Source organism: Lycorma delicatula, chromosome 7 (genome assembly GCF_047948215.1).
Source record: "Lycorma delicatula isolate Av1 chromosome 7, ASM4794821v1, whole genome shotgun sequence".
Taxonomy (NCBI): domain Eukaryota; kingdom Metazoa; phylum Arthropoda; class Insecta; order Hemiptera; family Fulgoridae; genus Lycorma; species Lycorma delicatula.
This window is the reverse complement of record NC_134461.1, coordinates 122,311,282-122,333,540: the sequence shown is the minus strand read 5'-3', so window position 1 is coordinate 122,333,540 and position 22,259 is coordinate 122,311,282. Positions and strand designations below refer to the sequence as shown.

At 26.7% G+C, this 22,259-nt stretch overlaps 1 protein-coding gene across 3 annotated transcripts in view; it reads right to left on the bottom strand.

The window, feature by feature from the left end:
- Positions 1 to 277: 277 nt before the first annotated feature.
- Positions 278 to 22,259, bottom strand: part of Dys (Dystrophin) — a 1,915,508-nt gene continuing 1,893,526 nt past the window's right edge. For all 3 annotated transcript variants that reach the window (XM_075370745.1, XM_075370746.1, XM_075370747.1), the window contains 2 exons: positions 17,939 to 18,052; positions 278 to 9,261 (listed from right to left, as the gene is read on the bottom strand). In XM_075370745.1, the coding sequence (XP_075226860.1) occupies positions 9,170 to 9,261; positions 17,939 to 18,052 (206 nt within the window). In that variant the 3' untranslated portion in view covers positions 278 to 9,169. The remainder of the gene's footprint in view (positions 9,262 to 17,938; positions 18,053 to 22,259) is intronic.

Below are 22,259 nucleotides of genomic sequence, written 5' to 3'. Positions count from 1 at the left end.
CTTTTAATTTTTTTTTATTGTACTCGCTGTGCCTCTCTTTCGCTGTGTTTGTAATATTCATATATCAATCAATTCTCCTCAGAAATTTATCCCAAATAATAAAACCAGAAATAGAATTGTAAGCTATCAGTTACTGGAAGTCCAGTAAATCTGTGAGACTTAATTGTTTAAGTATGACAAACACAAAGAAAAGGTTTTAGGTCCCAAGCCTATGTCCAACTGTTTGAGAAATGAAAAACGCAGATTTATAAATTAGAAAAATAACAATACCAAAAAATATAATAAAGGATAAACATTTTATTAAACTAAGTATACATTTCAAATTTCTAAATATTAAATACATATTATTTTTCATTTATACAATTTACCTACAATGGAAGAATGAGTTTACATACACGCACACTAAACATAATTAAATAAAATATTAATTTGTGCAAAACAAAATAAATACATTATTTAAATAAAAATAATTATAAATTGAATTAATAATTTTAAAGAAATCTTTATTTATAATTTTAGGATCTGTTAATTTACCTATTAGTTATAAAAAAATAATCCAGCAAAACAAAATTACTTCATTATGAAATCTTTTGTTTAACAATATGCAATTACATATGAAAAGAGCTAACAAAATTTAAACATAAAAAAAAATTCTAGATATTATGCTTTATAACTGCTTAACACATCACATTAAGTGATCAATACATCAAATAAGTAACAAATTTAATTTGTACAATTTTTTTAAATGCATTTTTTTAAATTGCTTAACACTTCAGTCCTTACATGAGCTAAGTAAATAAAAATTAAATTATAAGTGCAATTTTTTTTAAAAATAAAAATAAATTAGAAAACACTTTCTTAATCCACTGTGAGCTGGAAAAACTTATTAAAACCATTCCTTGATAATGTACTTTTCATGTTTTCCATTAACATATTGCATCGACTATTTAAATTGAGTACACATTCTGAGATAAAGGCAATTTTGAAAGGAAAAGATTTAAATTAATTATTTATTGTACTCAATATAGTTCAATTATAATGTAATCCTAAAATCACGTTTGTACATAAAGTGAACATTCTAAATTAGGTCATTTAATTTAAATGAGAAAACTTTCAATCAGTAACAAATCAGACACTATCAGTCTCAATGGCAGCATCTCTGCTTTTTTATGGAAGATTTATGGTTTAAATTCTAGTTATGGTATTTTTTATATATTAAAAAATCCATTTTCCATTAAGAAATAAATAGCAACTCTAATTGATGCCTGCATAATATGTTTTAATGTGTTGATCATGATCAGTATTAAAATAGACTACATGCTATATTTTGGAATAGCAAATTACAATGTACATTTTCAAACAGCAAATTACAGTGAAATATGCCTGCATTAAATGTATAATACGTTAAAAAAATTTAAAAAACTTAAATACCATGCTAAAAACACAAAAAAAATCTTTATTTTTGTTAATAGCAAAGCCAGAATAGGAAATATTAATCTTATGAAAAGTGTTACACAATTCATGAATAAAATAAGTGATCCCTTTCCTAGCATGTTGCTTCATATTTATTTTTTATAGACCGTTTTAAAAAAAAAGTCTGTTTAAAAAATATATACTAAAGCAATTAAGAGATATTATGGTTCTCTTTTTGCTCACGTGTATTTATTAAATTAATTTGACTTTATTCATTGACGTTGGCTCTCCCAAATGAGCCTGAATGAAAATTACTCTTTCTTTGAAGTGGATATGCCACAGAAGAAATTCACAGTGCATAATTAACTACATTGAAACTAAAATTAGTGGTTACAGTTGCGACAAATATGATGGTAATGCAAGTTCAGAGGTTAAAACATTTTAAAGAAACATGTATATTTTAAAACTTAGATCATCAAGGATCAACCATACTAGAAGAAAAAATGGAATGTACTCAAGCTTAACTCTTGCAGTCCAAAATACATTTCATATTTTTACAACTGAATGATATTAAGACAAGGGATAGATTCAGGCAAATTGCTTAGACCCAAATGTTGTTAACTTCATTTCAGCAATTGTATCCATGCACCTTAAACATTTTATCTCCAATCAAGAATTTAATTCATGGTAGGCCAATCAGCTCTTTTGTTTGACCTTCATATAATCCAATTATATGAAGGATATGTTAAGAATGTTCTATTCAGAGAAGATTTGTGACTTTGAATATCATCAGGAGGGGAACCTCTGAGCCATAATTCTGTTGCACCTAACATGTTGTTGAGGATACAGGGTGAAATAAAATAATACTGTTTAGATATTTTCAAAGCCATTAATAGGCTGCTCATTGTTATCTACTAAACCCAAAAAAAACTTAATATTTTACAGAAACTTTGATTAAGCAATTTTTACATTTATAAAATTGCAATTATAACCAGGGAATTTTTTTGTATAAGAAACATACACAGTTGAAAAATCAAAAATTATTTAAACTATATATTATTAATAAATAATGAGGTAAATTTATATATTTAAACTAAACTATACCCAGAAGTTAATTTATGAAATTCTACTGTAAATAGAAAGTAATTTTACTAACAGGATTATTATTTTTTAATAAAAATACAAGTAATTTGTATTTTTTAATCTGAAAAAAATAAAATGTGAATATGTAATAATATTTTAACCAATAAAATGAACAGTTTTATTGTTAATTTTAAAAATAAAAATCACCAAGTAATGGATGATTTTTAAAAAGAGATAAATATACAAATATATATCAAATAATTTAAGATAAGAATTGTTGGTACGTAATATTAATAAACCAATACGAATAGAGCAATAATAATTTATTCCATCCTGATCTATAAGAATTATATCAGTTGTAATTAGTATAACTGTCAGAATCACTTCTTTATGATTAAAAACTCAATCAATGAAGATAAGATGGCATGATTATACTGTGTAAATAGCGAGAGATACAATACCAACTCTTCTATGATTTTTGATAAGCGACTTTCTAACCTAGCATTACGTTGAGCTGCATGTAGTTAGCTAGAAGAACAAAAAAAGCTTTTTAATTTTTTCATTTCAGTGAGAAACATGTTTTACTTCTTGTCTTACTTGTTATTTTTATGCTTAAATGAATTAATAACAAGTTATTAATAACTTGTTGGTTATAACTTGTAACTGTTAAGTTATAACTTGTTAATTAAGTTGAATTAATAATAAGTTTCATGATTTACTTAATTATTGCAGTATAATATTCATATGCATGATATCAGCAAGACCTAATCACAGTAAAATGCTAAAATAATATAATTTATGTTAGTATATAAATCATTACCAATACAACAATAAAAATTTATTCCATTCTGATCTATACAAATTATATCAGTTATAATTAGCATAACTGTCAGAAAGAATGTACGGTGTGTACACTGTACATTTTAACTGATCTTGTCAACTATTTATATCAGAGGAACTCAACTTTTTAAATTTGTCATTAAGTCAAGAGTTACACAATGATATGAATTTGAACTTCTATTTAGTAAATTTGATATAGATAAAACAGCAAAACAGTTTTGCAAGAAATTTGAACTGTACTTATCCATTCAAGTACTAAAAAAATGGTTACATTAACAAAACATTAAGTTACACCTTGTACATTAAATTGTTATATGTAACAGTTTATTTAGACTGATTTTTCTTGAATTAACATTTCTTAGAAAAAAACTCCATTCAAAGAACAAACTTAAATATATTTTTGATGTTTAACCCCCCATTTTATGATTTCTTTGGAATAAACTGAATTTATACTAAATAGTAGTAATGAAGTTTGTATTTCAAAATCTATTTTTTAAAACTTTGGATTATTGGGTCAAATAAATTGTATGAACTCCACTATACATTGGCTAGAAAAGTATATAAAAAATTAAAAATTTTTAATTAAAATAAGCAAAATTTATTCTGTGTTGAGCTTTGATGTAAAAGAAGAAAGGTAAGGTTCTTTATAAAAAAAAAAGTATATTTCTAGTGATCTCTGGATGATATGGTTCAGTGAATTCTGATTACAGATGTCTATAAATTAATAGTAATCGGATTTAATTATATATTTTATATGCTGGTAAATCCGATCAATCCCTAAATGGCTAATGTATTATCCATGCATGTAATTTGTTATAAACATTAATTAAAACAAAATGAAAAAAAAACCAGTTACCCAATTGTTTACATTAATAGAGCATCACACATAATTTCAAATAAACATTAAAATATAATGTTTCTTTTTAGTTAGGTAGATGAAAACTTAATATTACTATTTAATATAAATGAGAGATTTATAATTAATATTCCAGATGGCAGCAGTAGCAGGTTTAAAATATAATTTTTGAACTAAATTTGTAAATTTACAATGTCACTCATTAAAACTTAAATGAATATAAATAGAATAATTCCAGTTTTTCAATTTGTTATTTATTTTTAATTCACTTTCAATATTTAAACATTTTTTTTCCATCAACAGAATAAATAATTTTGTTAAAATTAATTTAAAAAATATTTCATTTATCACTATTTTTTCCTTTTTTTATTACCTCTATGTTTCTTATCTGTCATTGAAAGTTGTTTATAACTGTTTTCTTATACTGTTTTAATGTATTTTTTTAATGAATCATATTTTAAGAATTTTATGTATTAAATAAATTTTTTTAACTACATGTATTATAGTACTTATTTCACTTTGTAAAAAAAGCCTATTGTTTATAAAATAATTTTATGATCTGAATGTCATATTAAGTATGCTGTCATTTTGTGAAATATTATAATTCTTTTTTTGTAAATATAATAATTTTGTTTTCTTATAATATTACTAGTCACAACATTTGTTCAGTAACAAAATGATGTCTGATGTCTATTCCTAAATTGTGTTTAAGTTTTTATATGTTATAATCATATGAAGTGACACTAAATCAGGTCACCTCATTTATATATCAAGTGAAGTGACTATATATATATATATATAATATATATGTATGAAGTAACATTAACATATAGTTATAAATTATTCGATTTACTTCTGTGTTAGCATTATTTTATTTTTATCAGATTAATTAAGAGATCAATAGATTGTTGGTGTTCATACCTTTAATGTCAAACGATATTATATATACATATGAAGTGACACAAGTCACTTCTAATAATAAAATAGACTTCCTCAAGAATAACAAGCACCTATACCAAGCTTAACACAGGCATAAGTGAGTAGAGAAGTGCTGAAAGTACAGTTTTATACCAGCTAGCCTAGCCCACTGAAAATATTTGATATTCACCTTTATAAGTAACACTGCTATTTTGTTAAACTGAGAAACAAGCTGAATAGCGAACATCATTATTATCAGAGCAAATAGCTCTTAACATACATCTTGTACCTCTGGTGCTTTACAATCTAAAGCAACAACTGATCAACCCAAATTAATAAACCCCTTCAGTTATGAAGAAAAATTTCAGAATTAAGTTTAAAATAATTCTGTTTTGTGCATATAACTTAGAACCTGTACAAAGCTTTATTGACAAAGGAAGTGTCTTTAATGTTCTTATTTTCTTTTTAATATTTGCAATCTTTTGATAACCTTAACTCTGTATTATAATATAAAAACAGAGTGCTTTGTATAGTACTTGTAGGGCCTTATTTTATTTTTTTAAAGTATTATTATAAACCACTTAACATGGGAGGTTTAGGTTTTATTTATTAATTCTTATTAATTGTAAGTTGAGTGTCTGTATGATCAAACATTTTAAATGTGTTATTTGTAACAATTTTTAGTATGTGTACATTGTTTTTTAGTAAATTATTATTGGGATAATTTTTATAATTATTACAGCTTTTTTATTTATTTATTTAAATTTTAGATTTTTCATTTAATTTATCGTAATACTGATTTATATTAATAATTTATTTAATTTTGTTTGTTGCCATTAAAAAAAAATACATGCATATTTATGTCTGATACAAAATATAAATACACATCTACCTAGGATAGTATATGTGAATACAATTTTATTTCTTCGCTTTAATTAAGGCATACCTCAAAAAAAATATATGTACCATGAATTAGTAAATTTGCAAATTATCAGAACTGTACTATAGAATAAGAATTTAATTATTTATTTCTGGAATAACTTATAATTCAATTATTGACTGTTATAGATTGCCAAGAAACAATTAAGTCATGTAAATTATTTTGAAATATCTGCAAATACAGATATAAAATGATGTACGTTAATTTGTAATTCATAAACTAAAATATTCATAAAGTAAATATTTAGTTTGTTGTTTATTTCCTTGTGAGCAATTCTTATTTGCATAACTCAGTGTAGAGATAATAAATAAATATAAGTTTTCATTTGATTTACTAAGCAAGCTCTTAAATTTTCAGTAACAGTAATTATGAATCATCCCAGTAATCAAGAATTCAAATACTAAAAAATTAAGATTGCAAATATTTTGTGTTATAATAAACAAAACATGCAAAACCTGTAAACTTATTACATGATAAATTTATGTAAAGTTGCAGAGAAGGAGACTCAATATCATATTTTTTTGTGCTTTAACTGTTACACCTGCAAAAAACTTTGTTATGTCTAGAATATATACCTGAAACTATTTTCTCTTTCCCATAAAATCTATTGTGCAATACATTAAAAAAAAAAACAAATGTTAACAGGCTATGTAAATTCTAATGTATGAAAATCTATCAGTCCATCACAGAGATATTATCTTCAAATTTGACTAAACATATTTTACTTGATTGTAAATAAAGTAACAACTGGATTCTGCTTTTCTCTGAATTTGCATAACAATACCGTATGACTTACGTTAGACCAGGTATCATACCTGTATGATACGTTAGACCAGGTTCATTATGGATAATTTTTTATGCATATATAATGGGAACAAACCCAATACAGAAGCCTAACAAAAAACGTACTACTAATCAAAAACATCAGTGAGAAATTTTATCATAAATTAGTTTAATTTTTCAACCATTTTGAAAAGGATCTGTTTCATAAAGTAATTTTTAGTATTAGGAAAAAGAATCAGGATTTTCCTCAGTTGAAAAAACAAAAAAGAAGAAATTTTTAAAGAAAATATTTCTAACAAAGTTTACACGTGTTTTCTAAATATGTGTTATATCAATAATAACAATAATATTACAATTATTAAGTATAGTTTTTATTTTACTGTTATAATTTAAATCAATCTTTCATATGAAAAATATTAAAATCACAAACTGAAAATTAATCGCTCACCATAGTGTACACCATGCAATTCACTCTCACATCAATTACTGAATTTTTTAAAATTATTTATTTTATAACTATTAAGATTGTCCTAATATTTTTATAACCAATAATTAATTTATTAATAATCATAATATCATTTACTCATTTAATTTAACAAATGCAAAACAAAGAATGAAACAAACCAACAATCAGTCATTTGCAACTTCACTTCAAGTTATAAAAGTTTTCAGCTAGATAATTTTATTTTAATAAGTTTATATATATAATCTATTTGATAACAAAAGTATAAATTAATTAAGTTAAGTAAGAGTATAATTATTTTATAATATATATTTAATAATAACACCACATATTACAAAAAAAAATTAAATACATGAACACATGTTTGTGCCTTGTAGTTTTATGAGACAATAGGTAGATAGCGCTTTTTATTCATAAACAGTATATTCTTCGGTTTAATAAGCATTTTACTATATAATATTTGTAACAATTTATGATATTATGACAATATGTATGTACCTTAAAAGTTAAAATATGATGCGTAAAAAAAAATTAACAAATGTATCAAATATTTCTTAATTTACTTCAAATTAAATATTTAGATATGTAAATGAAAGACAATTCTTTTTTTTATTTTATGCATCATCTTAAAATTAAATTTATAACATAATAAACTTGTTTATTCAAATCATTATTAAAAATCTTGGTTTGTCCAGACCAACAAAAATACAAAATTTTGATGATGTATAACATGAAAGAAATAGACAAAATTTTGATGATATTGTCACTGTGATTTCACACTTTTGACATAAATAGGCCAGAAACAAACACCAAAATAAACATTAACATTGAACGTTTAAAATTTAAATCAATGAGAATAATATATATAACAAATAGTTTACAACTTAAAACAAGAAACAATTTTAAAGAAAATCTTCAGTATTCTTGGTTTAACATGAATGGTATCATATCAAATTTCTTGCTTTAATATAAGTGGTTTCATATAGACATATACCTTACTGTTTATTCCATTAAAGGACGATACAGGACTACTAATTTAGATTTTGTTTCTAAATATGTATTGGTATTCTGACCATGAGAAAAACTGGTTATTAATGATACATGATAGTGTACATTGCATAATTACCCTTAAAAAACTTCCTTTTATAATAGAAATATTTATATCAATAATATCCAAGTTATTATATATAATTAACCATTTTTTCATTTGCCCAACATTTTTTTTTTGTAAATAGCAAACTTTAAAATTAAAGGCATCTAATCTGTATAAACAAGTTTACAGTATATTATTTATGACTTAAAGTTTAAAAACGAAAAAAAAACATTATCATTTATACAAAATAAATTTACTACGAGCACCAGATGTATATTTATTTATTAAATATATTACAATAAATTATATTAATGTAATCATTAACATTAAATTCAATGAATAATGGAAACGATATAAGTATTTTTTCTTTGAATCCAAATATAACAGTTTAAAAAAATAAAATAAACAATGTGATAGAAAAATTATGAAATTAAGTTATATGATTTGTTTTCTTTTTTTTTATCAATCTGATATTTCCTACAGTTCATAAATTCATAAATATATTTATATATCTTTTCTTTAATAGATATTATGTTGATGATGTATATTAAGATATGCATACTTTCTTTTTTACAACTTACAACAAACGTAGATAACATATTTGAATAATGCTGATATGTAACTTAACCCCAAAGTATAAAAAAATTGAATAATTAAATTAGTTTCTTCTTATTTTTTAGTTAAATAAATATTTTCATTAAAACGTTTAAAATAACAGCAGTAATGATTTTTAAAGTTTTTTTCTTTTTTTTAACCATTATAAATAGTAACTACATTACATCACTGATCATCGCTCGTTGTACTGCTGTCTCGTTCTTTATCTTCATCAGTCATCGCTGATACAAGTTCACTAACTGCTTTTCCTAAGTCTCCTAGAAAAGAAACATTTATTAATGAATAAATAATGTAAAGAGTGATTAAATCTAATTTATATACTATAAAAAGAATTTATTGATATAATTGCTTTAACTGTTGTTTTTTAAATACCAATGAATAACACTCTCAAGTTCTAATTTTCCACAAAACTGATTTTATTCTGCAATTTTTGTATTTCTTTATAAAATTTTGAAGGCGTCTTTGATGTTACATTATTTACCGAGGAAGTTTTAATTCATTTGATAAATTCTATTAGTTTGCAGAATGTGGTTGTCCAAATTACCACAATCTGTATGTACATCTTGTACTTAAGATTGGTTCCTACAAAATGATACCACATTGCTGCAACTGACTGAATAGCAATATTATTGAATAGCCTTTAAACACAGGATCACATCTAAAGCCTTTAATCACATTTATCCACGTTACTATCTTTAGAGACCATAAAATCAAAGGATGTTGCAACCAATTAGCATTCTCAAACAAATTAATCCTCAGATATGAAGTATTCCAAAATTGTTATGAAATGGAACAGAACAGTACCTAAAATATTAGACAGTAGAAATAATTTCCACCATCTAATATAAGTAATTGCCCATCAATCTATAAAATCAAGTGGATTAAGAATTTCCAAACTGTACTGATCTGATACAGTAAACAAGCAATAATCAAACACTTACAAAAATTTTTCTTACATCATCACCTTGATATAAAAAAAAAAAAGTTAAGATCACTAAAGGTTAAATGTTACTGATGTTTAGAAATAGTAATGCCTTTTCTGAAATAATGAAAAATAACTGAATCAACAATTTCTGGTATACCTTAAGGAAGTACTAAGATATGAAGGATAAAATGCCAACAGTTAAATCCTCATTAATTGTACTCAGAGATTAGTAAACTATAGAAGTTAAATAATACTGAATACTGTTTCCTTTGAGTTGAGTATATACCGAAACCTTTTGCCAATTACCTTTGGTAGATAATGCATTAAAATAAATTTATTTCATAGTGTAAAGATACTTTTCTTTCTTTTTCTGTTGATCCTCGGGAGCCACTGTAAGGTATTACTTCAGAGGATGATATGTATGAATGTGAATGAAGCTTGTACAGTTTCAGGTTGACCACTCCTGAGAAGTGTGGTTAATTGAAACCCAACCACCAAAGAACACTGGTATTCAAATCGATATACTGGTATTTGATCTAGTATTCAAATCCATATAAAATTCCGTAAATCCGTATAAAAAAAAACCTTTCCTAGGATTTGAACATTAGAACTCTTGACTTCAAAATCAACTGATTTGCAATGATACGTTAACCCACTAGACCAGGCCAGTGGGCTAATGTAAAGATACTGTATATAGTTAACTTCACTGCATACAATTCTAGATCAAGTTGTCATATTAGAAACTTTTATAATAAACTTACCTATATCCTTCCAGCTACAGTAAGCATGAAAATATATAACAATATTACTTACTATTTATCAATTATTACAAAAAAAAAAAAAAAAAAAAAAACAACAAACTAATATACAATTAATTATATCTCATCTTTTGAATTAAATGCTACTTAAGTAAAAATTAATTAGAAATTGAAAATTAATTATCAGAAATTTATTATTTAATATTTTTCAATCTAAAAAAGAACAATCAGAAACATAACATATGATGATTTTTCTTTTCTTGTGGCACTCTCTATCTACTTATCAGCCTAACTCTAGTTAGTGACATACAAAAGGGATTCCACCTCTTTTTGTACAAGTAAATTTAATCATTATCAGGTTCTGTTGGAAATTTAAAAAAATAAATATTAGTGTATCTATCAGAGCTTCCATACAAACTCTAAATTTACAAACTCCTGGTATAATATTATACCAGGAACCAAATTCAAATTGCAAAATATAAGAACATTTAAGATGGTTAAAAAGCAAAAATAGTGTGAAAAAAAATTTCTCAGCAAATATCTAAAGATATTACGTAAAGATTACGGTCACAACAAATTAAAATTTTCATGGATCACCCTGAACTCAATCTGATGGAATTGATTTTTGTGTGAAAATAAAAAGTCCGGATGCGGTAGAAGTTATTTAAAGACATGCAAGATGTCAGTAAAATGTTATATAAGAAATGGTTGAGAAAAACTTGTTTAAACTGCCAGCTGAATAATGGAACCAATGCTTAAGCTGTAAAGCCAACAGATTTTCAATAGCTGACAATGACAGAGAAAACAGTGGTATTAGTGCCAATGTAAATCTCAGCCAACAAATTATACATATGTTTATCAATGATGATACATATCATGGGTAGAGAAAACATCAGTGGGTTAGAATCACTAAATTAAATAAAACTTTATCTTATCCAAACTTTCTACTTTTCCTTTTTGTTAAAATAAAGTTTTAAAATCTTAAAATAATAAATAGAAAATACATAAATAAAAATCCCACATACAAGCTTCTGCAGTAAATTAATTCATCAAGCAAAAGATACCATTCAGGTGGATAACAAAGGGAAACAAACATGTTTGCTTGTACAACAAACACTCACTCACATTACTGATTGCATGTAGCATAAGTTTATGTTGATATTCCCACATCCATACTCACCAGTTCAGCAAATCTATTCCCACCCAATGCTTTAACTTAGCTTTTTAAACCTTGTTAAGTAATTAAATATAAATAATAGATTATTTTAATAATTTGAGGTTGGTACATTAAAATAAACCACAAATTGCTGGTAGATGTAAATGAAAATCAAATTATTTCTGCATTCTCATTTTACAGTAGCATGAAAATTAATCTGAACACAGGGAATTATTTGTTTATTTCTATGGCTATGGCTACACTGTTTGACCACATCCATTCTTTAAGTTGTCTGTGAATTGTAATTTTATTGTTCTTTGATTATTTAGCAATTTTCATGTTATAAATAGTGTTTTGTGGAAGTTTATTTCATATTTTATTACAAAATCATATTTTCAAATTTTTTATTTCTGTGCATCTTAATTGTATAATAATTACATAATTCCAATAAAGCGATCTAAAATTGTCTCTCAACTGTTTCTCTTAGCTTCTGAGTGTGATGTTGGACTAGAATAGTGAATGCCATTTAAAACAATTTAAAGAAATTAGTTCCTTTTCACCTCAAACGAAGGGAAAATGTGGCCATAAAAGAAAAACTATGCACATTTTTATGTTCAGGGGCAATAAAAAGCATCAGATGAAAATATATCACTGCCTCATATCCAAAAATAAGTTAAAATATGGTTATTTTACATTTGAAGGCCCTTCTTCATTATTTTCAGTAGGTGGTATATTGAAAAGTAATGGATACATGAAGTTCTGAAGGAAAGGGTTGTGAGCAACTTCAAAACAAATTGACAAATATAAAGAGTATTGTTCCAAAAAGATTTGGCACCATGCCATACTGCCAAAAAAGTGAAAAATATCTTCCAAGGACAAAATATTTAAATGCTCCTGTGGTCAGGCAACTCCACAGACTTAAACCCAATTGATCACTTTAACTCCCTTTAACGCCACTTTATATGATTGCCCTAATATAATTTCATGTTATGGCTCTTCGCATATAATCTATTTGCCAATAAAATGTCATTATTTTTTAACAGTGCAATGATTGCTTCTTCCTCATTCAGCAAACTCCAATTATCCATTTTCAACTGTTTACTAATTTACAGTTAGTGTCCAGTTAAAATGATTCCTTGGAAAAGAATGAGCAAACCCATGATCGATTCTGAATTTTATATAATAGTTTTTAATGTTTAATCTTTTAAAGCTAATATTACATGCAATTTTATTGCCTCGTTGCTCTTTTAATATAAAACAGGCTGAGATTGAAAAGTAAATAAAGATGGTTGCACTGTAATCTAATGGAGAAAATGTAACTTTTTTTTTTTGGAGGGCAAAAAACACTTTTCACGTTATCATTGCCCAGAACAAAATATTATAACATAAAAAAGAAGAAATGACAAAAAACTAAAACAAGACTAAAACCAAAACATACAACTAATAACACAGATAAAATATCACTAAAAACTTACTTAAAACTAATATCACAGATAGAATCATAACGATAAGAAGCAAAAATAAAAAAAATTAAGTACAAATAAATAGAATTTAACAAAGTCCAAGAGGAGTGTACAGGGCCCCTTCTTGGATAACAGAAAGATTAAAGAACATAAAAAAATAAAGTACATTAAAAAAATGTTCAACACCAAAAAAATATACATGAATAACAAAAATGATTGTTGCACATAACAAAAACAATATTAAACTTTATGCAGAATATTAATGCTTTAACAACACCCAGTCTAAATCTTCCTTATCATTAATTAGAATTCAGCGAATGTTTCTGGACAACTTAAATTTACAACTAAGGCCACATAATATATGCAATTCACAAGGATGAAGCGCACTGATGATGCTATAATTCTGATATTATAATGAAGAAAAGAATGCAGTGATAGGAAACAACTGGCCATCCCATTGCTAAACAATTACAATATTAATATTATTTACATCTAAGTAAAGTTATAATTTCATATTTTTTTTGGATCTTCATCTTTGAATTTTTTTTAAGTGGATATATGTTTATAATTAATACACTAAAACAAAAATCTCAAATGTATAAATGTTAAATGAAACTGACTACTACATCATTTGATCTGTACTTGAAGAATTCTTCAGTACTCATCTTTTTTAAGATAATACATACGATTAAAACAATCACAAAAATGTTCTTAATAAAAGGTTATGTTAAATATAAAACTAACAAAAAAATGTTTAAACAAAAAAAACAAAATAATTATAACAAAACTGATATAATAAATAAATGGAAGTACAATAAAACAAGGCATGCATAAATCACACTTTTAACAAAGACTAATACACACGTGATAAAACATAGAAAAAATATATGCCTGAGCTAGATATTAACAGCATCTTGAAAAATTACTATGAATTTTTAAAACATTACAAAAAATGGAACAATGGTATTACAGTAAACCAATCAGAAATATTAATCTATAAAAAAACCTAATACTAAATATCAGATGTAACACTAATGAAATTTCTGAATTATTTTTCTATAAATTTTACTTGACACTATTGTTAAATATTCACAATATATGGTGAAATGGTATGTGATATTTTTTAACTTGGGTAAATCAGTGCAAATTTATTCTAACCATTTTATGACCTACCTATTGACTGATAGAGTTACAATCAAAATAATGCTGCACTACTACTTCTCTAGAACAGAATCTTTCTCTCTCTTTTTCTGTTTAGCCACTGGAACCACCATAACGTATTACTTCAAAGGATTAATGAGGATGATATGTATGGTTAATTGAAACCCAATCACCAGAGAACACCGTATCCATGATCTAGTATTCAAATCCGTATAAAAGGAACTAGGATTAGCCTTACATTATCTAACCACATAGTATCTGCATCACAGTATATTTATACACACTACTCATTTATGGAAGAAAATGGATTACAATTCTATAACTTTATAAACAATGGAAAATGTTGCAGAAATGTTGTTACCAGATTCATATAAGATATTATTAACTGGTAAAAATATTGCAGAACCTTTCTTATTATTTTCATAGAGCTTAAAATTTAAGACTTTCCACAGAGTATTGTGTGAAAATACCTCATCTAGGGAAAACAAAATTCATGTCTTTAGGCTGAAATATTTATAAGTAAGCTAAAAACCATGCGAGACCCAAAAATTAAAAATGTTAACCCCTTTATTACCTTCAGTACCTCTTGATTTTTCTTCAATTTTTTAAAAAATTTAATAGATTCGCCTTAAGAAAAAACAACTTCTACTTAGTTAAGAGAGCCCTTGGTCACAAAAATTACCTTTTTATTGGGACCTCCAGCGAAAAAACTGGCTATAAAGGAAAAGTATGAGTATTGCGACTAGTTGAGGAGGAAGTGTAGTTTTGGGATTTTATTCACGACTCACAGCTTAATATATAAACACATCAAATCTCATTGTTATAGGTTAAACTGTTTTCAAAAAATATATGAGGTATAATAACACATGCATATATATAAAATGTCTGAAATTACGGTTTAAATATTTTAGCAGCTACAAATGTTGAGAAAAGATTCAAAAAAGGATAATGCTAACAATATCTTCTTTTCCTATGCTACTCTACTATAACAGTGAGGAAAGTAAAATCAAAGAAACACATTCTTCTTTCTATAGCAACTCTTTTAAAGAGAACACTGACTATAAAAATTATTTATATAAGAATACTAGCAGACCCGACAATGCTTCGCTATTGCTAGATTTGAGTATATATAAATATATATATAGATTAAATGAACACAATTGAAAGCTTGATAAAACATTAACATAATGAGCATTACGGAAGTTCACAAAATTTAACCTTACCCTTTTTCCCCATTTTAATTTTTATCATACTCCTTTTCTCCAGTTTTCCCTTTCCTCCCATTCCCCCATTTTTCTTTACTGTATTTCCCTCATCCCTTCCTATTTTCTCCTTTCCCCTTTCCATTTACCTTTCTTGATTTTTCCCTTTTCCCCCGTGCGTAAATTAGTCCAGTAGTTTTTTAGTCTATAGTGGAAACACATACAGGAAACATTGAAATGGAATCGTTAAGTATTTAGTATAGTGTGTTTCCTTTTACGTCCAACAGATAGAGCTGTTTTCCAAAAAAAGGCATGCTTTTACCTGTCACAGGTGTGACATCTTAGGTATGTAAATAGTAGTTATATAAAAACATGCACGTACTCGAATGCAACGTTGTTTCAAAATTTCAAAACAATCGGTGAAGAACTTTCAGAGATTTAAGATTTTGAAATCTTATCTTACTTAATTTCATCCAATTTGAACAAGTTCAATGTAGATTTTACCTTGGTTTATAATTTTACCAAGAATTGCTCTAGAAATAACTGAAGAATTCAATTTCAAATCCGACTTTATTCCACTATCAACTTCTTAATTCAAGTCCTTTGTAATGATATAGAGGACTGCCTGAAATAATGTTCATTATGCACACTTGTTCCAATGCTCCAAAAACAGCTTGTATCACTTTTTTTATCATTTACTCTAAACAATCATAAAACATAGCCTGTGTCTATTAATTTGATCTGGTATCAAGCCGTGAAAGTACAAGAAAAAAAATCACAGCCTACATATTATAGTTAGTGGTAATACTAATATTCTTAGTTAGTAACTTGTCAGCTGTTTTATGTAGCTTATGTGTTATTCCCAAATTATGGAGGACTATTTTAGCCCTGCCATACTTGCACCTGTATTATCTTCTGTAAAGTCCTCATTTTTAATTATGAATAAAAAATTATTTTAATACCTATACCCTAAACTGCTTTGCTTCTTAATTTGTGATGGTGATTCTATTGTGCACTCGAAAAAACAAAAAAAAAAAAAAAAAAAAACCATTCTCTAGTAAAAGTCTAGTATAGTATTCTATAAACGTATTATATTTTCTAATAAATAGTTCAGAAAGGGGATGGTTTTCAATCTTCACCTGTCTAAATTTGTACAGACAACATATCAAGTGTTACCTCCAAATGCTTTGTTCATTTTTAATAATTTTTTATTTTTATTACAATATTTATTTTTTCTTTTTCAATATTATAGGAAGTGCAAAAGCAAGAAGCACAGTTATCAATGTTTTGAATTCTACCGAAAACAAATCGTAAATAGGAAGAATTAAAAAATTATTAAAAATTGTTTAACTGATTAAATAAAATATTCAAACATATATGTATGAATTTGAAGCAAATTAACTTTAGTTTAATGTGGTTTTACTAAGATTCAATATACTTGATGTTTTACAAAAATAAAAGTATGAGTTAAAGTCAATATTTTGGGTAAACTATTAAAAACTACAAAAATTTAGAAATAGTTTTGATTGTGCTGATACTTTTCAAAACGTTTTTTAAAAATCAAATAAGTTTTTTTATAAATCTTGGATATATTGCAAATGGTTAGACATGAGAACAAAGTAATACTGAAACGTTAAACTAAATTATAGATGACATGGTGTGAGCTGGGTTAGTATTTTGACTGCATTAAAACTCAAACATGTATACTATAATAGGTTGAAAATTAAAAATTTTTTAAGCTGATAATTACCCTATAATTTAAAACACAAATGTAAACACACTTTTAGGCATGTTTCTCAGTATCATGAAAATGAAAATGCTGAGAACAGCTGACAAAAGGAGTTAACAAATTTGAACTATAACAATTTAGAAAAAAAAATCATTCAATGGTGGATGAACACATGTAAAAACATATGTAACACTTAATAGTGAAACCTAAACTAAAAAAAAAAATAATTAAACAATTTAAATTAAATAAAACAATTTCATAAGAATGTATAAAATTATATATCATAAAAAACATATATAGTAAAGGAGAATTGTTTACTACAACTAAACCGTGAATAAGTTTCAGGTATAATAAATAAAGTATCACACAAGACAAAATGAAATCAATTTTAATGAATAGAAACCTCACATATAAGCAACATGCAGTGTTATAATACATTTTTTGTTAATAACAGTGAAGTGAACATGAAAAAAAAGAACTGATGAGTGTTTTGTTAGATTATATACAATGATGAGCATGCATGCAGATACGTTTACAAACCTGCCATATGATGAAGATTGCCAAGGTTCATATTCTGTGAGGAACTTGTTGTCATAGTAACGGGAGGTGGAGGAGGCCTGTCCATGCTGCTGCGACCATCAGCCCAACGGCCACCTGTACCACAATTTCACACACCTTTCTAAACTACAAAAGCTTACCCAACATGCGAACCCACAGCCTCATCGTAAAAATTACTATATATATATATATTTTTTTTTTTAAGTACAGAATTGTATAGTTCTAAAGGAATTTTTTTCTGAATTACTTAAACCATTCATTATTTTTATAATTAGATTATTTATAATCAATATTGATGACTACATCTAATTAAGGACAGCAATAATCAAGAATCTTTATACAATTATTATTCTATAATTATTTTTAAATGGCATATAAAACTTAATAATTAAAGATTGATGAGAATTTGAAATACACTTTTTCCAAAATATGATGAACATTTTGTTTCAGAAAATAAATCATTCATATTAAAAACTTTCGTACTACAGTTATTATTAAGGAAAAATAAAATCAATTTTTCAACAGCTATGCACATTTGATTTGTTTGAAAAAATATTTGAAAGTGAAAACAAATACCTAAATTAATCACTAAACAATGTTACATATAGTCATATTTCTAAATAAAAATTTGTTGGTATTGAAAAAGTGTCAATAAAATAATATTGAAAAACATTTTGTCGGTATTCTAAAGCTGTAGGAAAATCCAACAAAACAGAACTGCAGTCAAATGTTAACTGAAGATCATGTATGAGGTAAAAGAAAACCCAGATAATTTTTCCTAGAGGTAGACATTAATAACATGAACCTATTTGTAACATTTTCTATTTTTATATAGTTTTTCATTTTTTGAAAGTAATATAATTTAAATTTTGATGCTTGATATATCTAAATTGATAAAATATAACTTCACAAAGTTTTCAGGACTTGTTCAGCTTACATATATCAATTTTTCACTTAAGGAAATTATTTATACATATATATATATTCTCACTGACCAGTTAATTAAAAAATGTATAGTTTTTACACTTGAAATAAATTTATCATATAAAAATTATCATTAGGGAAAGAAATATAAAATATATATGTAAAGTCATTCCAATCATTAAAAGATTATGTTATGAAAAACTTCAAAAAAGGCAGTTCTTTAAAAATAAGAACAAAATTATGACGACTTCTTTTATAGATCCTGGAGATCTACACATTATTAATGTTATTCGAACTGTAAGCCCCACTATTTGTGATTTTGCTCTACTATTAGCTGTTTTAAGCAAAACTCAAGCAACTTAATATTATATCATTAGAATGTAAAAAGTAAATAAATGAAAATGAAAAAGTTTAAAAGAATTTAATGAAAAGTCAAAGAAAGTTCAAGAAAAAAGCGGAGAATACAATTTCATTTGGGATAGTGATATTTAAGAAAATATTGAACCATAAATATAATTTTACCATTAGTTATATGCAATAATTTGGATAGAGCTACATCAACTTCTAAAAACATTTATCAAAGTAATGAAAATATATTCAAAAACACATGGTTTTAAAAATTTGATAATACAAAAAAGTAAATATCAATTGAATTACATCATAATAGAGATACTGGTTAAAAGTGTTTAACCATTATGCATTGAGCACCATTAACGTTTTAATGTTAATTAATGTTTTTGTCTTTTAGCTTTGTAATTTTTCCAGTTTTATTCTGTAGGTCAGTGAGGGAAATTCCCATTCTTTCATATCTTCTCTAATTTCTTTGATCCTTCCTACTTCTAGCTTTTGGAACCAGAGTTTTTCAATGATATTTCTTGACAGTCTTGTTTCCGGTGTCCTAATGAGATGACCAAAGAAAGAGATTCTTTTTTTCCGCATAGTATCAGTAACAGGCTCTATTTCTCAATACACCACCTCATTTGGCACAAGCCACCATTGCCTTCTTTTTGGTGTTTTTTATGGATACACGTTCTGACAATTCTCCTCTCTATTTTCAGAGTTTTATCAATTCGGTTTTTCCGAGTGATGTTGAAAAGGGTCTCGCTTCCGTAGGTGACTTCTGGCTGAACTACAGTTTTATAATGTTTAAGTTTTGTTAGTTGAAAGGCATTTTTTGTTATATGTTGACCAAGTTAATTTTTGGGACTTAATCATTTTATTTGTCCTGTTTTGCCATGTCACTTTTTCCCCTAGATATTTAAATTGTTTTACTATTTTAATTTTCTGATTGTTTACCGGTGTCACACCACTCCTTTTTAACTGCGTCCTCAAATTTGTAATGAGAAAATGGTATGAAATAAATCCCAACAGTATAAAAATGGGTACTAAGAAAAACTCCATCATACTAAATTGCCTGGGATTTGCAGATGACCTCGCTCTTTTAGAAAATATGGGCTTATTATTATTATGCTTTTACGGCCAACATGGGACCACTTAAGTCAATTTTAATTGGATCTTTTCTGAGAAAAGTGTGTTATTTTACTCTTCTGAGCTGTCCAGTATCTCTTCATCCGTTCTGATCTTGCTTTCTTTTCTTCATCCGTAGAAATATAAATATGGGCTTATATAAATGGATATATAGTTATATTGCTTATAGTTATTATGTATCTTATATAGGTCTAGTGTCAGCACAGAATTTGCCGACCTAACTCTCGTATTTTATTATGACTGATGTAAACACAGTTGAAGGCCATGTGATGTCAAAGCAGTTGTCGTCTGCAGCCAGGACTTGAGATGGGGTATCTAACTGAACTCGCAAGATAGGGTGTCTGCCGCTGTAGCCGTTCAAGTTGACAGATTGGTGCTGGCTGGCAAGACATATATGCACTCCTACAAAAGCTATATCATTCACACTCTGGCATCACTGACAAGCAAGTGTAGAATGACGGCATTTGATCATTCATCATGTCATCCTTTAAGAGAGTACAATTACTGAATGACAGCGAATCAACCCTATTGAAACGGGCCAGACCAGATCTCTGCAAATGTATTCAATCTCTGGGCTACAGCTGCTCAAAAATGTAACCTGCTATTATATCAATACAAAAACCTTTGATGATTCAGCAAACACCATCGCATTTCTGATCATCAGGGAAGATATAGAAAATCTGCTTAAAAATTCAATTAAAAAGACTGGCTTGATTACCTTCAGCCTTGTTCTGGAATGTGAAGCTTTTGTACAGAAGTTGAATGTAATATGGAATAAAGACGATATAGAAATCTGCAGCAGTGATGTTCAAGTAAATGATGTAGGCAAAATAAAAGGGGCGAACAAAAAAGCATTTCTCATTCTTACCAAGGTGGATAACAGTCAACATCTGGTAAGTGTTGACAGCTTGTTGCTCCATATAACCATAAACTGTAAAAGGGTGTGGTTACCGGAAAATAAGGACAAACTAAGATCAGGCTTAGGTAACGGTACTCCTCAGGAATCAAAAACAAAACGTGCCAGGTTAGAACTGTGTGAACTATAACTATTCAATATAATCGACAACACATTCAATAATCAGCTCATTACCAACTACTATAGCAATGAAAGGAGTGGTGAAGAAGATATATACTGATTTCTACTCAGCCTAAAAGGAAATCTTACAAATCTACTGAATTAGTAGATTTTTATTTTCATTTATTTGCTCCTGGATCAGTGAGCCAAATATTTGAATTCTTGCACTTATTCAATTTGCACACCATCCAGTTAGACGATGGCACATGAGCTGTCTGTTAGTACGTGTGTCTTATACAGATTTATTTTCAGGCCATAAGATTAGGCAATGCGGGAGATATCAGTGATATCACTGTCGGTGAACACACCACTGTCATTGGCAAAATGTGGCTTAGTTCAAAAGGAGTGTTTTTGAAGAGGATGAACTAAAGGTCCAATTATTGCAAAGGTAATGTATTAAAGTAATTTTAATGTGTATAATTGATGAGTTAGCAAGATCCAGTGATAAAACTGTTCTTAGATTACCTCCCTATCACTGTGAACTCAACCCAATTGAGTTGATTTGGGGAAATAAAACACCACATTCTATTGAATATAATATGGTAATAAAAGTTATGTATCATAAAACAAATAGTTTTCAGATAAAATTTGTTTAAATTAATCTAAATACATTAAACAAGAAAAAAATTATTTTAACTCTCTATGTACCAATGGTAATACACTTCAATAACCATTCAGAACTTAAAAGTACTCAGGTACTTAGTCAATGATTATAACAATCTTTTCTGCAGGTGGCAGGGTCTTATGCGTTATGCAAATCTGATTGTTATATGACTATTCTTTGTGTCATATACAACTATTTCTATAAATTAAAAC